The sequence below is a fragment of the Balaenoptera physalus genome, assembly GCF_965194825.1.
Source record: "Balaenoptera physalus genome assembly, chromosome: 12".
Classification (NCBI taxonomy): Eukaryota; Metazoa; Chordata; class Mammalia; order Artiodactyla; family Balaenopteridae; genus Balaenoptera; species Balaenoptera physalus.
In genome coordinates, this window is record NC_138897.1 from 78,572,084 (window position 1) to 78,592,471 (window position 20,388).

General features: G+C 50.7%; 1 protein-coding gene across 7 annotated transcripts in view; it reads left to right on the top strand.

Moving 5' to 3' along the window:
* The window catches only part of UBE3B (ubiquitin protein ligase E3B), a 64,600-nt gene that overhangs the window by 31,639 nt on the left and 12,573 nt on the right, over nt 1-20,388 (top strand). For 6 of the 7 annotated variants that reach the window (XR_014251841.1, XR_014251842.1, XR_014251843.1 and 3 more), the window contains 11 exons: nt 586-704; nt 1,338-1,452; nt 2,255-2,354; nt 6,728-6,847; nt 11,074-11,250; nt 11,376-11,486; nt 13,420-13,557; nt 13,915-13,980; nt 15,858-15,916; nt 18,588-18,770; nt 19,246-19,357. Coding sequence is in view for 4 of the 7 variants with exons in the window: in XM_082417392.1 (XP_082273518.1) it covers nt 586-704; nt 1,338-1,452; nt 2,255-2,354; nt 6,728-6,847; nt 11,074-11,250; nt 11,376-11,486; nt 13,420-13,557; nt 13,915-13,980; nt 15,858-15,916; nt 18,588-18,770; nt 19,246-19,357 (1,300 nt within the window). In the remaining 3 variants the exon portion in view is untranslated. The remainder of the gene's footprint in view (nt 1-585; nt 705-1,337; nt 1,453-2,254; nt 2,355-6,727; nt 6,848-11,073; nt 11,251-11,375; nt 11,487-13,419; nt 13,558-13,914; nt 13,981-15,857; nt 15,917-18,587; nt 18,771-19,245; nt 19,358-20,388) is intronic. The other variant, XM_082417393.1, reaches the window with a different exon arrangement.

The window sequence follows — 20,388 nt, forward strand, 5'->3', positions numbered from 1 at the left end:
AGAGCAGTAATAGGAGATTTTCAGATAGAGCTGCATCTTATGGTTCATTTATTCATATATTCTTTCAGACATTTATTCATTCACCCTCAAATACTTATCAAGCACCTACTCAGTGCCCCTAGTGTCTGTTGCAGATGCAGAATAAGATTCCACAACTTCCCTCAGTAGACACAGACTCTCAGTCAAGATTCCTTGATAATTCAGACATGAATTCATAAGCAGTGTCACAGTCAGATCCTTATGAATAACAAAAGGGTAGAGCAGAACGTGTTGTTTCTTTCCTTTCTCAATTGTATTTTTTAACTTTTTACTACAGACAATTTCAAATAAATAGAAAGTGGAAAGAATAGTATAATGAACCTTCACGTACCTGTCAACCAATTTCATTAGTTAGTTATCAACTCACGGCCACTCTTGCTTCATCTATACCTCCACCCACCCTTCCATCATATCATTTTACCTGTAAATTTTATCTAAAAGATAGAGCTTATTTCTTAACATTATTTTGTCTAGTATGAGGAATAGATCTCTTTTTTTCCCCTTCTTCTTAGTGGGAAATTGTGAATAATTTTCTGTCTGACTTAGGATCCTTGATGACATTGAAGTTTATGAAGAACAGATTTCATTCAAACTGGAAGAACTGATCACCATCTCCTCTTTTCTGAATTCCTTTGTGTTTAAGATGATCTGGGATGGAATCGTAGGTAAGGTAAAGATGTCAGCCGTTGTTTAATTGCTGCTACACATGGGGAGTCTAGAGCCTATAACATCAACTGATTCTTAGCCTTGTCCATCAAAGCTAATTGAAAATGCATATTTATTCACATAGTTAGAAGTTTTATTTCTCCACTGTTTATGACCTCTTAAGATAGTAGTGTGGTTATGGAAGTCTTACTCTCCCAGGCATCCTTCAGGATTTACATATGTGTGTGAAGGATTATTCATGATTAATTTTGCCCTGAAACTCCTTTTGATTCTTTGAGTTGATTTTCATGAAGGTAAAACACGTGCCTGGTCCCAGTTCAAATTAGAGTCTACCTCCTGAAGTGTTTCTAGTCGTTCAGCACCAAACTCTTTAGATTAAAAGGTCCTTTGGATGACATACAATTGGGAGGCAGCCCGCGTGATTGTGTCTGAGACATTCCCGGGTCCCACAGACCCTTAGAATGTACTCAGGGAGCCTTTTAATTCTGTTGATGCCATGTAACGTTTAGCATGAGGGAGACGAAGAACTGCTGGGTTTCGGGGCTGACGAGAGGAGACACAGGCTATCCTCCTGTCCCCTCCAGTTCTGAACAGCTCCGAGACTGTGGCTCTCCTGATTGTTTGCCCCACAGAGAATGCGAAGGGCGAGACCTTGGAGCTGTTCCAGTCCGTCCACGGGTGGCTGATGGTGCTCTACGAGCGGGACTGCCGGCGGCGCTTCGCCCCCGAGGACCACTGGCTGCGAAAGTGAGCACGCGGTGGGAAGGGGGTTTACGGAGGCTGGCGTCCCTCTATCATGCCGCCGGCACCGGTGTGGCCTGATGCTCAGCACTCATGTTTTAGGGCAGAGAGGACTTGGTCTGTCTTCTTCATCTGTCCTTTCATCTGCATATGTCCCTATAAAGCACCTGTCAGGACAGGTCACCTCGCAGTTGCTTCTGTTAGGACACAATACGCTGAAGATGATTAGAGCTCATTATTGGCAGCAGAGCCAGCTCACATTTAGCAGATGTTTCATACGCAAACTGGAAAGAAAAGTTCTTTCAGCTGAACTAAGCAACAGGTTATGATCATTAAATGGCAGTTTTTATCAGCAGAATTAGCAGGATAAAAACCACAGCTAGGTTTGTTGAGGGGTAGGGTAGGGAAATCCTCTTGCAACAACTAAACGTAAGATCATGTCTGCTCTTTTTTTTTTTTTTTTTTTATGTCTGCCTTTTTTTAATCAATGACAGATCAACTCTTATGTAACTACTGAAGTTGTGGCACTAGAATAGCGATTAGCAGACTTTTTCTGTAAAGGGCCAGACAGTAGATATTTTAGGCTTTGCACACCAGACAGCGTATGTTGCACCTACTCAACTCTGCCATTGTAGTGCGAAAGCAGCTAGAGACAGTACCTAATGAATGGGTATGACTGTTCCATTAAAACTTTATTTACAAAAATGGGCAGCAGGCTGGATTTGACCCATAGGCTGTAGCTGGCCAACCCTGCCCGAGGGGATGGTTTTCTTGTTCTTTATCCCAAATCCATGTCTTTGTTTTTAAGGGATCTCAAACCTAGCGTGCTTTTCCAAGAACTTGACAAGGACAGAAAACGGGCTCAGCTGATCCTGCAGTACATCCCGCACGTCATTCCTCACAAAAACGTGAGTTGCACTCAGAGCTGGGGTCCTCCCACCAAGTCCCTGACTGTCCATTTTTGTTATAACGATTATTAGAAATGAATAAAAACGATCATTCAGTAAACGCAGATGCTGACTGGCTCTTACTCTATTCCAGCTGTTATGCCAAGTGCTGGGGGTACAGAGATTGAAGACGGTGTGAACTGTCCATTTGGGTGGTGTGGGATGGATGCCACGGGGATGGATGCTGTGGGCACCCAGGGCAGGGGCTCAGGAGAAGACTCCACAGGTAGAAGTGGACAGTGCTTACAGGCCCAAGGTGAGAGAGAATGTGGTGCCAGTGGAGAGCCAGGTGGAGTCAAGAAATGAAGCTGAGGAGGTTCGTAGGAGCTGGAGCAGGAAGGGCCTTGTAAACCAAGGGTAGGAGCGTGGATTTCGTCCAAAGCCATCGGAGAGCTTTTAGCTGTGGAGGCACCTGGTCAGAGCTCTGCTTTAGAAAATTCCTTCTGGCCATAGTGTGGAGGACTGGCGAGAGGCAGGTGTCATGGCAAACCGGCCTGAACTCGGGTGGGCCCACGGGAGTAGAAGGACAGTGACATCAAGAGATTTTGAAGGAGGTGGCACCTCCAGGCCTTGAAGAACGATGGCACTCGGGGGGAAGGAGAGGAGGAGCTCAGAGGATGCTCAGGTTTCCGGCTTGGGTGCCTGGCTGCTCGAGAGCGCCATTCCCAGAGGTGGGGGCACAGGCGAGAGCGGGGCTGGGAGGAGCAGGGGGCAGGTGACGTGTCTGCGACTCCTCGAGGCCAGTGGACGCGAGGGTCTGGAGCGCAGGAGGGAGGACTGGGCTGGAGGGGGACTCGACACGTGGACGGCTTGCAGACCTCCTCGGTGCATTCATGGGGGAGGCTGAGGTGGTCAGGGAGCCAGAGGGAGTGAGAAGACGGGGGGACGGAGGCCAGAGCCCTGCACGGGGAGAGCAGTGATCAGAGGAAGGAGGAGGACCGGGGGGTGTGGCCTACAGAGCCAAGGGGCGTGAGAGCCTTGGGAAGGGCCAGGGGCTGCGGCGGGGGCGCCCGGGAGATGAGGGGCATCCCTGGTGTGTCGTGAGCGCTCCAGAAATGTCTGCTCCTTCAGGGGGAGGCTCCTTAGAACCCACAGGTGCCCTTTCCTTTCTCTCCTGACTTACTTAGTACTCCTCGCTGTCCTCTGGTATTGTCTTGACCTTGACGTCATACTTGTGGTTGCCCTTCTTTACTTCCCCTCACGCAGTGGTTCACAAACAGATATGGCCGTTTAAATTCTTAACTGCGCCTGACAGCAGAGCCTCTCAGAAGGCTTAGACAGAACTAAGCCTCTCATGGAGATGACTTCGTCGCGCGCCCTCTATGCAGGAGCCCCTTCAGCGGCATCCCTGCCCCTGCCTCAGATAAGAGGATGCGCAGCTTGGCAAAGCAGGCCATTGTATGGCTTCTCTCTTCCCAGTGGTGGACCATCCTTCCTTGTCTTACACGATCTACTTCTCTGTAACTTCTACCCTTTGGTCCTTGAACAGCCACTGAAAGTGGATGGTGTCATCTTCTGCGGTTTGCTTTCTGGCTGCTCTGTTTTCCAAGGGTGGTGCCCTTCCCTTCTCCAGCCGGTCCTCATTTGAAGTGGGTTCCAGCCCTTCACGTCGTGGGTCTAGTCCAGGTTGGTGGAATCTGACTTAAAATGCGGCTCCTCGCCCCGTTCCTGGGTGTCTGTGACTTCAGCGCTGGCCCACAGCGTCCCCACAGCGTCTGGTCTGGAATCTCCACTCCGTGTGTCTGCAGTTCACAAATGGTGCACTGGGCACCCCGGTTGCTACAGGATATTTTAAATTTTTGAGGGAAACACAGTGAAATCTGTTGGGCACCGTGTGAAGTACTTGCTTGAGTTCACAGCGTCAGCGTTAAATTCTGCTCCATTCTTCTCAATGATGTCCTATTTGCTAAGCTGGGTTTTAAAAGAATGAAATTGAAATATTTTTAATTTCAATTTATGCGTGTTTTTTAAATACAGCTACTAAGTTCTTAGGACATAAACACTTATTAAGTTGTTAGGACTTAACTGTCTACTAAATGGAACTGTTAGGTATTTCTTTTGACCTAAGATTGCAGTAAGAAATATTAGTGAGCCATTGGGGGTGCTGAGAACAAGGAAGTCTGGGAAGCTCTGGGTTTAGCTGACCTGACTGAAGAGTCCAGGCTGCATGGTAATCCTCACCAAGGGCCGGGGTGGGGGGCGCTTAAGATCGACAGCATGAAGATTATGAGCCGTTCGTCCTTGGCTCATAAATCTCTCTTTTCCCTCCCTTGGGAAAATAGGGCCCTTCCTCATCTTCTGGCCCCTATCCTGCTCCTGTGATGGCACCAGCAGGTCTGGGATAGTGTCTGAGGCTTGGCGTGTTTTCTGTGTCTCAGGCTTCCCCTCCCTCCTCACAGCGTGTGTGCTGTCCTCTTCCGGTGACGTTCTTACTGGGGCGTACAGGGGGTGAAAGCCTCTCTCCAGGCCTGCGTTGTCTCTCTCATCTGTTACTGTTACGCCGTCTGCCCTAGACACCGAACCTCTCCCTCGTTCTTGATCCCACCTGAGTGGGTGGCTTATAATGCCTTTATTGCTTTCCTTAATATTTTTAAAAGTCTCGGCTCTGCCTGCTTCACACACGCGGCACTTCATCCTCTGCACTGTGTTATGTTGCTTCTACATGTTTACATGCAGTTCATCTCCTGACTGGTACTTAAGGCCTCTCTCTCTCTCTCTCTCTGTCTCTCTCTGTCTCTCTCTCTCCCTCTCTCTCTCTTGCTTTGGCCTAGAAGGCCTAGAGCCACGTGTGGTGGGTAGGGCTGGGTAGTATGGTGGTCTGTGCATGGGCCCTGGTCCCCCGTGCACCAGCTGTGTGACCTTGCATGACAGTTTCCTCGTCTGCAAAGTGGGACGATGGTCCTTACCTAGATGTCCGCTGTGCTCACTGAGGTCTCCTGGCCCCTTGAGAGCTGGTGAGAGTTACCCCAAACCTTCTTCCCTGCCCCACGGAAACCCAGAGCCCCATCCAGTCTTTCTGCGATTCATGGGAGGCCGGCGTTCTTGTGGTCACCTCTGTAGTTCTGCCTCTGTGTCCGCTGTCTCTGCTCCATACGGTATTAACCTTGACAGGAGGCTTATCTTCTGCCTCAAGTTCTACAAGACAGCACCCCTTGATCAGGTGATCATGCTAAAGACTTGGGGGTCAGGGGGAGCAGTCATGCCACGTGGCCCCCCACGAGTTAAATACCTGTGCTTGTCTCCAGCTCCCCAGCACAGAAGGCAGCGGCGAGAGTGCCCGGCATGTGCATCTCCAGCCTCCCTCGCTGTCCTCAGCCCGCGCTCTCCCTTCCGCGTTGCCCAGGAACCCTGAGAGCTTTTGCTGTTTTTCAGGGCACTTCAGTCCTAGCTTCTAGACTTGTAAACCAGCCACTTGGCGCCCCTTCACTGACTAGTCCCTCCATTGAGCACATCCCCCATCTCAGGAGGTTGTCGGCAGTGGCTTTTTCTCTCTCAACCATATTTACTTCAGGGAGCTAATAGAATGATCAAATGAAAATGCAGTAGCCTCCCCTCGTGTATAGTTAGCTCTTATTACTACTGCGGCTGTTATTATTATTACTGTTATTATTTGTATTTAACAATGCTCTTGACTTTGGGGAGATTTACATTTTTCAGAAAAACAGCTGAGGTTGGAGTTATTCATTCATGCCGCTGACATGATTTGAGTGCTATTACAGGATGGGGCTAAAGGTCAATGCTCTCCTAAAGGGGCCTATCAGAGTCTTGAGAATGCGAGAGGGTTCTATTTAAATGATACTTGAGAAATATTACTGGTGGGACTGCGATGTGCTTGAGGACACAGAGGAGGCAGGTGTAAAGGTCAGGGACCTTTATACTGTAGGGTCATTTACACATTTCTGACAGTAAAAAATATATATCTTTGAAATGTTTCTGTGTTTTAAATTCATGCTATTGATTTCCTCTAAAGCAGGCACGGCTATATAAAGCACCCTCTGTAATGCGTGCTGCCGCGAGGTTTTTACGGTGGATTATTGACGGAACAAGGACAATGATTTTTCTCCCAGACTGTTCTTAGCTGGGCTCTGGCTGCAGCCGGACCACTCTTTCTGGAACCTTTCCCCTTGGCATGTATTCAGCTATATTTCTAATTCCCAAGAGCGTTTGGGGGGATGCTTACTGTCCTCACAAAACACTTCTAACCTGCAGCACACATCAGAGCGTCCCATTCTGGGAGCCTCTCACGTGCTCCCATTTCATTGATCTTGTACAGTGTGTTTCAGGGGGTCCTCAGTTGCTGACCCCTTTATCGGTCTCGCCTTTGCTCATTTCAGAGAGTTCTCCTGTTCCGAAACATGGTGACCAAGGAGAAGGAGAAACTGGGGCTTGTGGAAACCAGCTCCGCCTCCCCTCATGTCACTCACATCACCATCCGCCGGTCCCGGATGTTGGAGGTGAGAAGCCTGTTGCAGGGTGCGCTCTGTAAACTGTAGGGTTTCTGGTGGGTGACCTGTTGCCTCTGAACTGTGCTTATCACTCCTTGATCTAATGACACTGCAGCCAGGGCTGTGGGTGCAGGAAGGGCCTGTTTGTCCTGCCAGCTGCTCTGAGCACTGCTTGATTAAACACGCCCTCAGTTCTGGAGACCCCAGCGCAGCGTTTCCCTCCCTTTACCCCACGAGGTGAGAGCGGCCAACACTCTGTGCCTCTGAAATGAGGACAGACACGCTTATATCTGTGCAGACTCTGTCTGTCCTGGCAAGCTCTTTGCCCAGCCGCCCAGCTGTGAGTGTGGAGGCTGGAGTGCGGGTGTTAAGTTACTGAGCCATTCTGGGAAATACATCGATCACAGAGCTACACGTTCTTTTTGGACATAAACTTAGGAGATGCACGTGAAGTGGCCCACTTACGCCAAACCCAGCGTCCAGGGTTCCTCCCATGCAGCGACTTTGTGTGACTTTGAAATAGGTGCCTGTCCTCAGGACACTGTCCTCCGTATGTCAGGAAGTTGTCATGATATGTTGATTTTGCTGGAACAAGACCCTGAACATTGTCATAATAAATGCACGCACCTGTAGTGTCTGCACCGTGCCTGCCACACGCTCCTCCGGCGTTGTGCAGTGTATGTGCACGTGTGGTGATTGAGCCCCATGTCCCCATTCCCAGGAGCGGCTTGGCTTCGTTGATTTGCCCATGCTTGCTCTCTTGCCTTTCATCACACTCCAGCCACAGTTCCTCATCGGCATGTTCTGCAGCATAGAACAGTCAGGGGATCCCAGGACAGCACGGGGCCGCATCGCCAGCCACCAGCAAACGGCATCGGCAGCAGCCCTTCCTCCCCACGCGTTCTCATTTCTGCCTCGGGGCATCTGTGCTGTGTTTGTCGCTCCTGGAGAACTTGTTTAAGTTCTCTGACCACTGGTGATTGACACTGACAGCTGCCGGGGAAAGGCAGCAGGTGGTGAACAGATGATTTTGACATTCTCAAAAGTAGGGATAAGAAATGTAAGTGCCCCCAGGGGCCCTGCCAGTCATGGAGATGAGTAACGCTGGCTGAGAGTGTCTCGGCACAGGGGCATTTTGTTTGCATGCTAAACGAATAGAAATATTCTCCACTTCCACTGCTTGCTCCCGTTTTTCTTGAAACACAGCCCTTGGACTGACCTCACGAGTGAGTTGATAAATGACAAGTGACAACCAGCCTCAGTGTTGGGGCGCAGGAGAGGGTAGGCAGGTGGAGAGCACATGCCTCTAAAAGAGGCCACCTGAGTATTGCCTTGTGGAGATTTGGGCTCTATAATGCTCCGGCTTGTTAAGAAAAGACCAAAATTTAGGGTTTTGTGTGAAATCCACAGATCCTTTGTGTTGTGAACTAGTCAGTTTTTGTAAAGTACCTGGAAGGTCAGATAACACCTGTCTGCCTATCAGATTCAACTTGCTGGCCACCAGTTTGCAACCTCTGCTTTGACTCAAAGAAAAAAAAGCCCAGTTGTGTTGTAGGATCTCACTTCTCCAGCACTTTCTTTGTTGGACCCAGATGCACCTTTCCTGTCTCTTAAACTCCTCCATCCCACCGCCCGTCATACCCACTCCCATGTGGCCAGCACAACGGGGAGTCTGGGTGGTGGAAACTGTGGTGTCTCCTGAGAGTGACAGAATCCCCGACGCCCTCCTCAAGTGTCACTGGGAGATTTACCAGACACCCGCTTACCCTGGGCCAGCTTTTTTAAACACATCCCACAGGGACGTCAAAGGAAGGATGTCTGTCTTAGATTTTAGGCAAAGTCTGTTTTCGTCTTTACGTTCCATTGGGATAGATCCTGTCATGAAATTGATCACTGGTGTTCATACTGAATTAGGAAGGAGAGAGGGTCATTGATTCAGTTACCCCAGTTCTCACGATTCAGTGGTTTGGGTATCAGAACTTGAGAGCCCAGTGGCCTTTGCTTGATTAGGACACAAGGGGGCATCAAAAAGCCGATATTTGACCCATGATATCCTGGGCTTTTATTCTGTCCCCTTTTTTATGGTTTGTACTGAAGGTGAGGCTTGTGTATTAGGCTTCCAGGTGATGGTCCAAAGCCCTGCAGGAAGGCCTCTCCTCACAGGGGGTGAACGGGGGCCAGAACACCAGCATTGCAGAACTAGAAGGAGCCGTGGACACACCCTTGCTCATCCCTTTCCCCTCACCCCGTCAAAGGCAGGACTGAGGCCAGAGGAATTCAGGGTCACTCAGGTGTCAGTGACAGAGCTGGGCCTGGAAGCCGGTTCTCCCGTCCCCTGTCAGTGTTCTGTGCATCCGCTGTTTGAGATGCAGAAGAGAAGAGGAACGCCCAGTCCCCCTCTCACCTTCCCCCGGGGCACAGATACAGAATCCTCCAGAGAGGGCAGTGGGGTGCAACAGGAAGTATGTCAGAGGAGGTGGGCAGCAAATTCCTCTCTACAGGGTTTCAAAGGGAGGGTAAAGTGGGGCTGATCCAGCAAAACTGAGATTTGAGTCCAGCAAACATTCCTGGAGCGCCTGCCATGAGCTTGACCACTTGCTAAGAGCTTTCACATGGACCATCTCGTTTAATCTGCATGACACTGACATACCTCCTAACACGTGCTAAGGTTAGGGAAGCATCATTTTAAAGCAGAATGGAGGCAGTCCAGCAGGCAGGAGCATGTTAGAATTCTCTCCCCGTCCCCACTCAGTGCCAAGATAATTACCTTACATTTAGGCAGAATGATTGAAATGCTGCAGCAGCTGCCTGGTGACTCCCTGTTTTTCTCTCCTTTTCGTCTAACTTAATGATTTTCATATTTCATGTGCATAAAATATGTACTTTTCAGGATTGTACACTCAAAACCATGTTCTTATTCCTTCCGGTGACTTAGGGGACTTCAGAGGTAGTTTTTTTTCTCTGCTCACTAACTTCGGAACCTAACTCCTAAATGAGATGGGTAGCCACCATGGCACAGGCCTTTGCATCAGTAGGTGAGCACAAGGAAAACATGATCGGCGGGAAGGCAGCAAGGGTTCCCCAAAACAGGTCTTGCCATACTGGCCTCATTTGCTTTGTGACAAGGAACCAGACTGGCAGGTGAGTGGGTGCTGTGGAGATGGCCTGTCTGATGTCAACAGAGCATCTCAGAGCACTGCACTTGTGCCTGAGGGGAGGAATGTGGGGTGGCCACAATAGGACGTGGCAGCTGATTTGTAACCTATTCTGTGACAGTATCTAAAGACATCGGTTTGACCCTGGTTATGGGGCCTCTCAGGCTGGGCCAAAGTACTCCTCCCTGGGCCCTATCGTGTTCTAAGCACGGTTTTTTATAATCACTGCTCTGAAATGAAAGCCTAAGCAGCTTACCCGTCAGCACCCACCTGCCAGGAATACATTTGAGGACAGGCTCTGGAGCCAGGAAGGCCTCGACAGATCAGAATCAAGAGATAGACTGTGCACGATGATTTAGCAGGAGAGCTCCAGAGTCTTGTCCTAGCTTTCTGGACGGGGAGACATGCCCAGTGGCTGTGTGTCTCAAGGGAGCCGACCACAAGCCGGAGGTGCTGAGGCCTCTCTTTCCACTGCTTCTGCCCTCCTCCAGGCCCAGCAGCACTCCTGACACCCATCTCCCTGCTTCCTGCCATCCCTCTGCTTTCCTTCCAACAGAAAGATCTTCCTAAGACAGAAAGCCAGCCATGTGACTCTCTGCCTGAACTCTTCTGTGGCTCCCCAGCGCCCTCAGGAAATAACCTAAATTTCCCAGCATGACTCATAGCCTTTCATGATCTGGGGAAAGGTACCAGGAGTTGAGTGGTGGGGGGCTACTGTGATTTTTCATCTTAGAGCTTTCATCTTGTCTCAGTGTCTTCCGTCCTGTCTGATGACCGAGAGCTTGTCGTGACTCATCTTGTCTAATCTCTCCATCTCACTGCTCTGCATCTTCCTGAGGGCAGTCTCCCCTTGCCAAAGAGTGGTAAAGTCACATCCCCAAAATGAGTTTTTCTTTTAACAGGCTCTCATCTAGAAGCAAGTGAAAACTGCTGGCTCTCCTCATGCACCTGTGCGTCCTGACACATTTAGTAATTACACTGGGAAGGCTTCCCACAGGGGAGAGGGAGCTTTGAGCAGGGAGCCCTGAATTATGCAGGGGGCCTTGGGTTCCTAATGGGCTATAATTCTGCCCCTGGCAGGATGGCTACGAGCAACTTCGGCAGCTCTCCCAGCACGCCATGAAGGGCGTCATCCGCGTGAAGTTTGTCAATGACCTCGGGGTGGACGAGGCAGGGATTGATCAAGATGGCGTTTTCAAGGAGTTCTTGGAAGAGATCATCAAGAGGGTGTTTGACCCGGCGCTCAACCTGTTCAAGGTATTTAAAGGGCACGAGAGCGTGGTTGACGGCAGCCAGATTCGAGGTGACAGATGAGAAGTGAAGGCCTTGCTCGTTGCAAGGCATTTAACTTCCCTGCCCTTACCCGTCCTTTTGCCTTGCAGACGACCAGTGGGGACGAGAGACTCTACCCTTCGCCCACGTCCTACATTCATGAGAATTACCTGCAGCTCTTTGAGTTTGTGGGCAAGATGCTGGGGAAAGCTGTGTATGAGGTAGGCACGTTAAGAACCAGTGAACAGGAATGGAAAATAAAATGTTCTAAGTACCGCGGGCTTCGTATACATGTAAGTGACCAGGTACACAGTGGCAACTACCTGTCACAAGGATAAAGGCGAGGAGAGGGGGACAGGAGCCAGCGCCAGCCGTGTTGGTGTCAGTGAAGGGCGATAGCAGAGCTACGTTACGGGCTTGCTGTAGGTGGTCAATGAGGTAATAAGGTAAACATCTCCCATGGTGGCAGGCAGCTGGTCACGGGGGACGTCGGAGCTGCCATCCTCACTGTTAATAGGAGGAAGGGTGTCTGAGCTTCTACTCCCACTGTCGTGGGGTCAGGGTGGTGGGGCCTTCCGCAGGCTCTGGGCGCGCCCTCCCGGCTCCTGGTCCCTCTCCCCTGAGAGCCCACCAACTGGCAGGACTGCTTCCAGGTGGCGCTTTACCCTCTGCCTTTAGGACCCTGCTCCCCAGGAAGGAAGTAAAGCTCCAGCTTGAGCTCATCAGCAGCCTGTCCCTGTGGCCTCACAGCGGACTCCAGAGCCGCAGGGGACCAGTCCCTCCCCACCCTGCCTCACCCCCAGCGGCCGCCACCTGAGTAGTGCTCGTGTCACACCCATCACAAAGCCCAGGGAGGCCAGGATGCCTTCCAGAGGCAAAGAAGCTATAGCGGGCCAGGCTGAGAGAGGAGGTCATGTGGGGTGAACATACTGTGACTCTTGACTAGTCCATCGTTCTCTCTGTGTAAACAGCCCCGGTCCACGGCCTCAGCCCTTGCTGTGATGATGTCAGGTGCCCCATCGGAGTCCAAGCACCCTCCAGGCCTCCTCCTGCCCTGGACTGGTTGGGTGGCCTGGGCTCATTCTCTGTGCTTCTGTTTCCACATCTGCAAAATGGAGACAATTTCTCAGTTGATTCCCCTTTTTTACAAAAAAAACAAAACAAAACAAAAAAACAAAACAAAAAAACCCATGAGGCCCTGCCTGGGCATATGCCGTGTTTTTCCTTTGACCGTGTAGCTGTGATGAGACCCAGGAGAGGCTGGGCCAGCTGAAAAACACCACTTCCTCGCTTTGTAAATGTCCTCCCCCACTTCCTGGGCCTAGTCTCCGTCTCCTCCCTCTCCGGCAATAAGGACCTCGTGGGTCCTGATGAGGAGTGGCCTGTGTTAACTCACTTCACCCTCGTCCTCAGGACAGGCCCGTCGTGGGGTTTGATTGGCTCTCCCTTCGCAGTCTCTCCAGCCCGCACACCTCTCTCCACCCAGTACAGTCTGTCTGAAGTTCCTGGCGTTGTGCAAGGGCTTCCGGGCTGTGTCCCTGCGTGTCCCTGCCTCCAGGCCGTTCCCCACAGGAAGTAGCCGTGCGGAGAGCCCTCCCAGGGCTGCCTGCTGCCCTCCGGATAGAATCCAGACTGCAGGAGGCTTGTGAGCTCTTCCTGATCTGCCCTGTTTGCCTCCCTGGCCTTCTCGCTCACCCCCTCCTTCACACCCCGTGCTGGGGCCAGACAGACCTCTGTTCCAGCCCTGGAGGGCACCTGTGAGCCTTGTACTGAAGGCCTGCTCAGCTATCCCTTCCTCCTGGAAACTTTCCCCACCTTGCTCGTTTAACCCTTAAAACTGAGGCTGTTCTGGTCCCCATTTACAGATGATAAAGCCAATGCCCCGTGGCCTAGCAGCAGCGGAGCTGGGATGTGATCCCTGAGCTGTGCAGCTGCAAAGCCTGGGCCCTTAACCACTATGTGGTAATGTCCGCAGGAGGCGCTCGACTGTGTTTAGGTGGTAGGGAGGTATTGCTCTCCAGATTGAAAATTTAGGAAGTCTAGAGATGTCATTGGCGCCCTCGGAGCCCCGTCTGCAGCCCGAGCCGCCCCGGATGAGATCACCGAGACGGGCTTCTGGGCGGCAGGTGGCAGCTCCTGTCTCCTCTCTGGCAGGGGATTGTGGTGGACGTGCCCTTTGCATCCTTCTTCCTGAGCCAGCTGCTCGGGCACCACCACAGTGTCTTCTACAGCTCTGTGGATGAACTGCCTTCTCTGGACTCCGAGTTCTATAAAAACCTCACTTCCATTAAGGTCAGTGTGGAAGGCGGCACGGCTTAGCTGAGTGCCGGTGTGAACTCAGCCAAGTGACGCCCCGTGGGGTTCAGCTGTACCCCGTCGTCATGGGGTGGAGTGGGGTTTCCTGCTGTGGGGAAGTGGCGCACTCCTTAGCCACTGCAGGGCCTCCTGTCCCCTGCTGAGCACTTCCTCCCGGGACTGATGCCCACAGCCTCCTTCCTCCAGGTGATGAGTGGCCTTTTCCTTTGTTTCAAGTTATACGGCAGCCATAGTGGTAGCTGCCCAAGCCGATGTCATAGGCAGGGAGTGTTAAAACCTTCAAGGATGTAGCACTCCTTGGCCTCTACATTGTCCCTTTCTCTGTTGCTTTAGCGGTACGATGGGGACATTGCTGACTTGGGCCTGACACTGTCATATGATGAGGATGTCATGGGTCAGGTAGGTGGGCCTCTGGCCGAACCTTCTTCCGCCTCCCTCCTTTGGCTTCCTAAGACCTGCCCTACTCTGGGTGTTTTCCCCAGGAGACCCACAGACTGGGGCTCTGTCTGTCTGTCTGTCCACCCTTCTCTGCCTCCCCAGCCCCTTTGCTATCCTGCCAGGAGGGAGGGCGCTCCCCTCCCCTTCCCAGCTGACCTGGCCTTGGCCTGCTCACCACCCAGAGAGCTCCCACAGAGACCCTGCTCTGCTTCCAGGGCACTTTGGGGTCATTTCTGATGGAAGCTGTGACTCCTACTTTGTACACTGCTTTTCGTTACCATGGTGAGGATTAGCTGTTCCAGAGGATCATGACTGAGACACGGGGAAGGAACCACCTGACAGGGCGTGCCTCTAACAGAATCCTGTCCTTGCTCCGCCTCGGCATGGAGAGCGGAGCAGGGAAAAAAGACCCTTGAAGTCATGGCAGCAGAGGGGCTTCCCCCAGACTTTCTCTGCCCTGATTTTCCTTGCAGGGCTCCCAGCCCCTCCATTTGCATCCCCGGACCCCTGCATGAGCCCCAGTGTGCACGTGGTGTTAGGGCTGCTCTGGAGCTCGTAGTACAGGGCCGGCTTCCCAGGGCCTCGGCGAGGTCACTCAGTCTCCCTGAGCCACACTTTCCTTATCTCAACAAATGCCACTTGCCGAATGAGTCCTTGCTGGGACCAGTGTCACCAGACGCCCTCTAGACCGCACGCCCTGTCCTCCTCCTGAAGAGCCGCTGAGCACGCTGGCACGTGGGGCCCTAAGAAGCCCATGAGAAAGAAGCCTGCTGTGGTTGTGTTACCCCAACCTTCCCCAGCTCACGTGGTCACAGGACTCCTCTTTCAGGGAGGGCACACCACCTCACAGAGAGATTCTCCAGGTAGTGGTGCACAGACCAGGAGTTCCCTGGAACCTATTGTGGGAAACACCAGGCTGGGCATTCCTAAGGGCCATCCAGCTTTAACTCCTGCGGCGTCAGCCCCGAGATGTTGATAGCAGTGGGACTAGAGGGCACCGTTACTCCTTTCCAGGTCTCTAGAGTTACAGTATATTATGTTAGTAGAATTTCTATTAAAATTAGCTTTGAAATGATGCATTCTTTGATTTTTAGGCGACCCACAAGACTTCTTGAAGTTGAGGAAAGCAGTTGATTCTATAGCGTTTTTGAATCTTTAATCAGATTTTGAGACTTCTTCCCGACATTCTTAATTTTCTGTCCTGACTATAAAAGTAATGCAAACTTCTAACCAAAAATTCAGCTACAATAAAAGCATAAAGGTGCTGACTATAAAAGTAATGCAAACTTCTAACCAAAAATTCAGCTACAATAAAAGCATAAAGGTGAAAGTGAAAACCACCTATAGTGCTGGTGCCTGGAGAGCGCCACTGTTAACATGTGGCCTGAGGCTTTTTCTCCCTGGGCACATATATAATTTTTTGCATACCTTGCCTGCTGTTATATAATCTGCTCTTTCCCCCCACCTTTTCAAGAAATGTACTTTTTCATCATATCTTTTAATAGCGCCACGGTATTCCAAGGTGTGGTTGTACCAGTGTTTATTTATCCGCCCTCCTGCGCTCTTCACTGCTGACACGTTCCCCTCCACGACACCCCGGAGCCTTAATACACACGTTTGAACGAGGATCAGATGAGAAGGAACCTGTCATCTTGATCACGCAGGGCCGGCTTGTTGATACTTAAGCCCTGGCTTTTTGTGAAAATGATTGTTCCCAAACACGTCTCATCTTCCTCTTTCGTTATTATGGATGTCGGCATCAGGCCCTTTCATCTTCAGGAAGCTTTATTTTCTCATTAGAATTCTCTTGAGTAATTATTCCCCTTCCTCTCCCCCAGCTTGTGTGCCATGAACTGATTCCTGGAGGGAAGACCATTCCTGTTACAAATGAAAATAAGTGAGTATGGCAATTAGATTTTTAAGGTCACCACTTGAAAAGACTTCATTCTGGCCGTCTGGGCTTACTTGGAGAATTTAGTAAGATAAATTGAAGTAGAAAGAGACCGTAAATATCATAATGGAATTTCCTGGTTACAGGTTCATAGGCCGAAATCGTATTAAATTCGATTTGCAAAATAAGAATTGACAATTTATATTTTGCAATAGCACTTCTAAGGTCAGAGGCACCCAGGCCGTGGTGTTCCTAGGAATTTAATGACGGCTCTAGATGCAGACAGATGGATTCTGAGCCGGTCGGGCACGAAGTCCTGAACCCAGAGGGCACGGAGGCGGAAAGACTCCTTGGAGGGGCAGATCATTTTGGAATGAGGGTGTGTGGCAGTTGTACAAAACACTGTTCTTGAGAAGACACAGTGATGAATTCAGATGCAGCAGACAGGTCCTCAGACGTGGGGAGACCCTGAGGCCCAGCAGTTCTTGTCACAGATAACAGGCTTTTAGGAATCTATCATAAATGGTCCCTCAAAGCAAAGCCCCTCCATGCGTGTCTCCACCCAGCCCTGTACTCACCTAATTAAACAGTAGGACCCGGCTCAAGGAGTAGATACTGGCCCTTTTGTCAATCTGTCAATCTCCTGCCACTGGGCTCAGCTGAGCATCTGAACTGTTAATCTGAGCATCACTCTCTTCAGTGACAGGTGAGAGCTTAGTCCTACCCGGTGAGTCATTTGGATCAGATGCTGTCCCCAAGCATCATGTCCCTCTCGGGTCGGATCAGTCAGTCCACGCGCTCGGGGAGCTTTTATTTAGACTGTCAGAATAGTCAGGAGAGCAGACCCAATTCTCATCATGATTGAAATACACCCATTTTGACTCTTGGCCATGGGGCCTTAGAGTGACAGCCGAGAAAGAACAGGGGCCACAGGGTGGGTGGAAGCTGCTTGGGGGTGTCAGAGAGCAGGGTGGGTCCTGAGCCTGCCCACCATGTGCCTGGAATCATCCCTTCAGAGGGTTTCACATGAGAACGCATGTAAAGTACCTTCCAGGATGTCTGGCTCAAAGGAGGCCCTTAATAAATGAAAGCAGTGATGTCACCATCATCAGGTATGTTACCCTCAGATGGGCCCTGTTTTGCCAGGCATGGCACAGGGATGATGGTAGGAGCCGTATGTACAGCAGCCAGGGGAGGTGGGTTGATGCAGCCTGGGTTGGAGTGAGGTTCCTGTCCTGCCTGGAAACCTACCTGGAAAGTCATTTCACAAACTCTTACGTGTTCTTAGCATAAAACCTCAGTATAAGGGCAAGGACGTTCAGTTCTGCAGACTCTTTTTTTTTTTAAACTTTTGGGTTTATTTATTTTATTTATTTATTTATTTTTAGCTGTGTTGGGTCTTCGTTTCTGTGCGAGGGCTTTCTCTAGTTGTGGCAAGTGGGGGCCACTCTTCATCGCGGTGCGCGGGCCTCTCACCATCGCGGCCTCTCTTGTTGCGGAGCACAGGCTCCAGACGCGCAGGCTCAGTGATTGTGGCTCACGGGCCTAGTTGCTCCGCGGCATGTGGGATCTTCCCAGACCAGGGCTCGAACCCGTGTCCCCTGCATTGGCAGGCGGATTCTCAACCACTGTGCCACCAGGGAAGCCCCTCTGCAGACTCTTAAAAGGCCTGACATCACCAGGACCTGCTCCTGCAGAGTGATACTTGAGCTTGCACTTCCTGGGTGTTCGATGGGAAAGTCTCCGAGGCTCCCTCCCTCTTTTGGTAAAATGGAACAGTATTAGTCACCTGCTTCAACGAGTACATGAAAGGAATAGCAGTGATAGAAAAAAAAAAATCATATTTAAGTATATCAGTGTGCAAGCTTGCCACTGGAAGCTTCTTTTAAATAGGCATATTTTCCGGGTCAGTAACTCAGATCTGAGCATCGTGGGGTAAAACAGATTTATTTGGACTGTACTAACACCTGGGCTGGGCTCACATTCTTTCATCTGAGTAAATGGTTTGCTAAGAAATCAGCAATGCTGGCAAGCCTGTGAAAAGGGATTTCACCTGGGCGGAAGCGTTGCATTGTGCCGTGCAGCTGCAGATGAACTACTTGTGTTGGTGAAAGCAGACCTGGAAGACCGGCTGCTTGGAACCGTTGTTAGTGCTCCAACTTCCTCGTTAAGCCTAATCGTCAGCCAGCTGCATGTGGTTAAAGCTTTCCGCAGCCTTACCTTCTCATGGCCTAGACTCCTTGTCCAGTCTAGCAAGGTTTTGGTTGAGTTTCAACATGAAACAGTTTTTCTCTGGAGGACTGAACAGTATCTTAATTGGTTTATGTCCAAAAGGATGAAGTTAAATAAAAGTCCCTTTGTCCTAAGAAGGGCCCTCTCCTTAGCTGGAGAATGTCTCACTTTGATTCTTGACAGTGAGGTTACCCCAACGTCTGACCCACTGGCTTTCGGGAGGAGTGCATGGGGTGACGCCCTTGACACTAACGCTTTCACAGTGGCACACCGTGGGCCGTTCAGGAGGGCTGTCATCCTCATCGCCCTTGTTCTGGTGAAGTGCTCTGGTGCTATTTGTGTTTTTGTAAAATGGTTCAGAACTGATTGGACTCAATCTTTCAGCCCATCAGCAACCGCCCACCCTGTCCTGTTAATTTCCGTTGTTTTCCCTTGTTGGCAACAGAATTAGCTACATCCATCTGATGGCCCACTTTCGAATGCACACTCAAATCAAGAACCAGACAGCTGCCCTCATTAGTGGATTCCGTTCCATCATCAAACCTGAGTGGACCCGGATGTTCTCGACCCCTGAGCTACAGCGACTCATCTCCGGGGACAATGCTGAGATCGATCTGGAAGATTTAAAGTAAGGAGTGAGTGCAGGGGCAAGGTTGAAATTCTTAGGCCTCCAAGAAAGCAAGCTGCTCCTTTGCTGGGTTCCTTTTGGAGAGTTTTCAGGGTCCTGTCTCCAGATGGACTCCTCCTCCCTGATCTCTGGGTGAGTTGCTTTGGAAGAAAAGCTCAAGCCCTTGTCTGCCTGGAGACTGAGAAGCAGAAGCAGAGCTTGAGGCCCGTGGGGCTCTCCAAAGTCCTAGGAAACAGTGGTGCAGGGTCTCCTGTCGGCTTCTGCTGGGAAACAACAGGGCCTACAGTGCAACGCTCCACCCACTGAGCTTCCGGGACCTGGGGTTACTAAGGCATGAACTTCTGGCTTAAGAGAAGTTTGTCGTCACCCAGGCTGGCCAGAGTTTGCTGTGCCGCTTGTCTAAATTCCATGCCTGCCTGTGTCTGTAAGCGCCCGTCAGAATGTGTGGTTGAGCCCTTGTCTGCATTGTTTTCAGGAAGCACACAGTGTACTACGGTGGTTTCCATGGAAGTCACAGGGTCATTATCTGGCTCTGGGATATCCTGGCCTCTGACTTCACGCCCGACGAGAGAGCCATGTTTCTGAAGGTATTTCATATGTTACCTATATGTGCAGGGGGACATAATTCCAGAAGTTGATTCTCAAGAGAATCAGTTTTTCCGGCAGGACCTCTTGTAGGCATAACAGTCTCTGCCAACCTGTAGAGCTGCTTACCCCCCTCTCCTTGAAAGAGGAAAGCCGGTCTCTCCTAACCACGTGGTCAGTGCCCCACACAGCAGGCATGTTTATGTCTCTGGGTGGCCTGTCACCACACCTGCAGTTCCTTGTCCTGTGCCTGCCCTTTTCTGTGGCTGCAGACAGCCCCAGAGCCAGGGGGAAGCCACAGAACTGTTGTACAGGAGAGAATGTGACTGTACTTTCTTTAAATATAATGATAGCAGAGCCCCAAGGCTCTCCCTGCCCTCCAATCCTCCTCCTGTCCCAGGAGACTGACCGCCCCTCCCTCCCTGGACCAGCTCTGGCTGGCAGCGGGCAGCAGGCCTGATCGGCCTGAACTGGGAGGGGCACAGACTCACCTGCGTCTGTTTCCTCATCCTTCAAACGGGTCAAGTCACACAGCACCTGTGGTATGATTAGCTGAGCTCGGGTTCACAGAGGACACAGCACAGTGTGGAAATGCTTCTAAATAGGATCTGCTGCTGCTGCAGTCTTTATGGTGGAAAATACAGGATATTAGGATAGTAATATATCTTGTCAATACTTTTTGTAAAAACCGTTTTTGAAGCATGACACGTAAACTTTTTGGATGGTCTCAGGAATCTCACTACCATTTATAACATTGTTTAAATGGTAATATTTATTTTAAGACCCAAACACTCAGCCTGACACGGAGTTTTGAAGCACAGCTCGGTGTCGTAAGTAGCAGGTCCCTAGATCCCCTAGAGAAGGGAGAGCATTGGGCTAATGTTGAACTAAAGAAAGCGAATGGTTTCTTAGGACTTCCCTGTGCAGGTTAAGCACTTGGATTTCCAGGTGGGTAGATACCTCTGTCCAGGCAGGACTAGTCATTTTGGGAAATGACACAGGAGCTGCCGTCTGGAAAATGCAAGGAATTCCA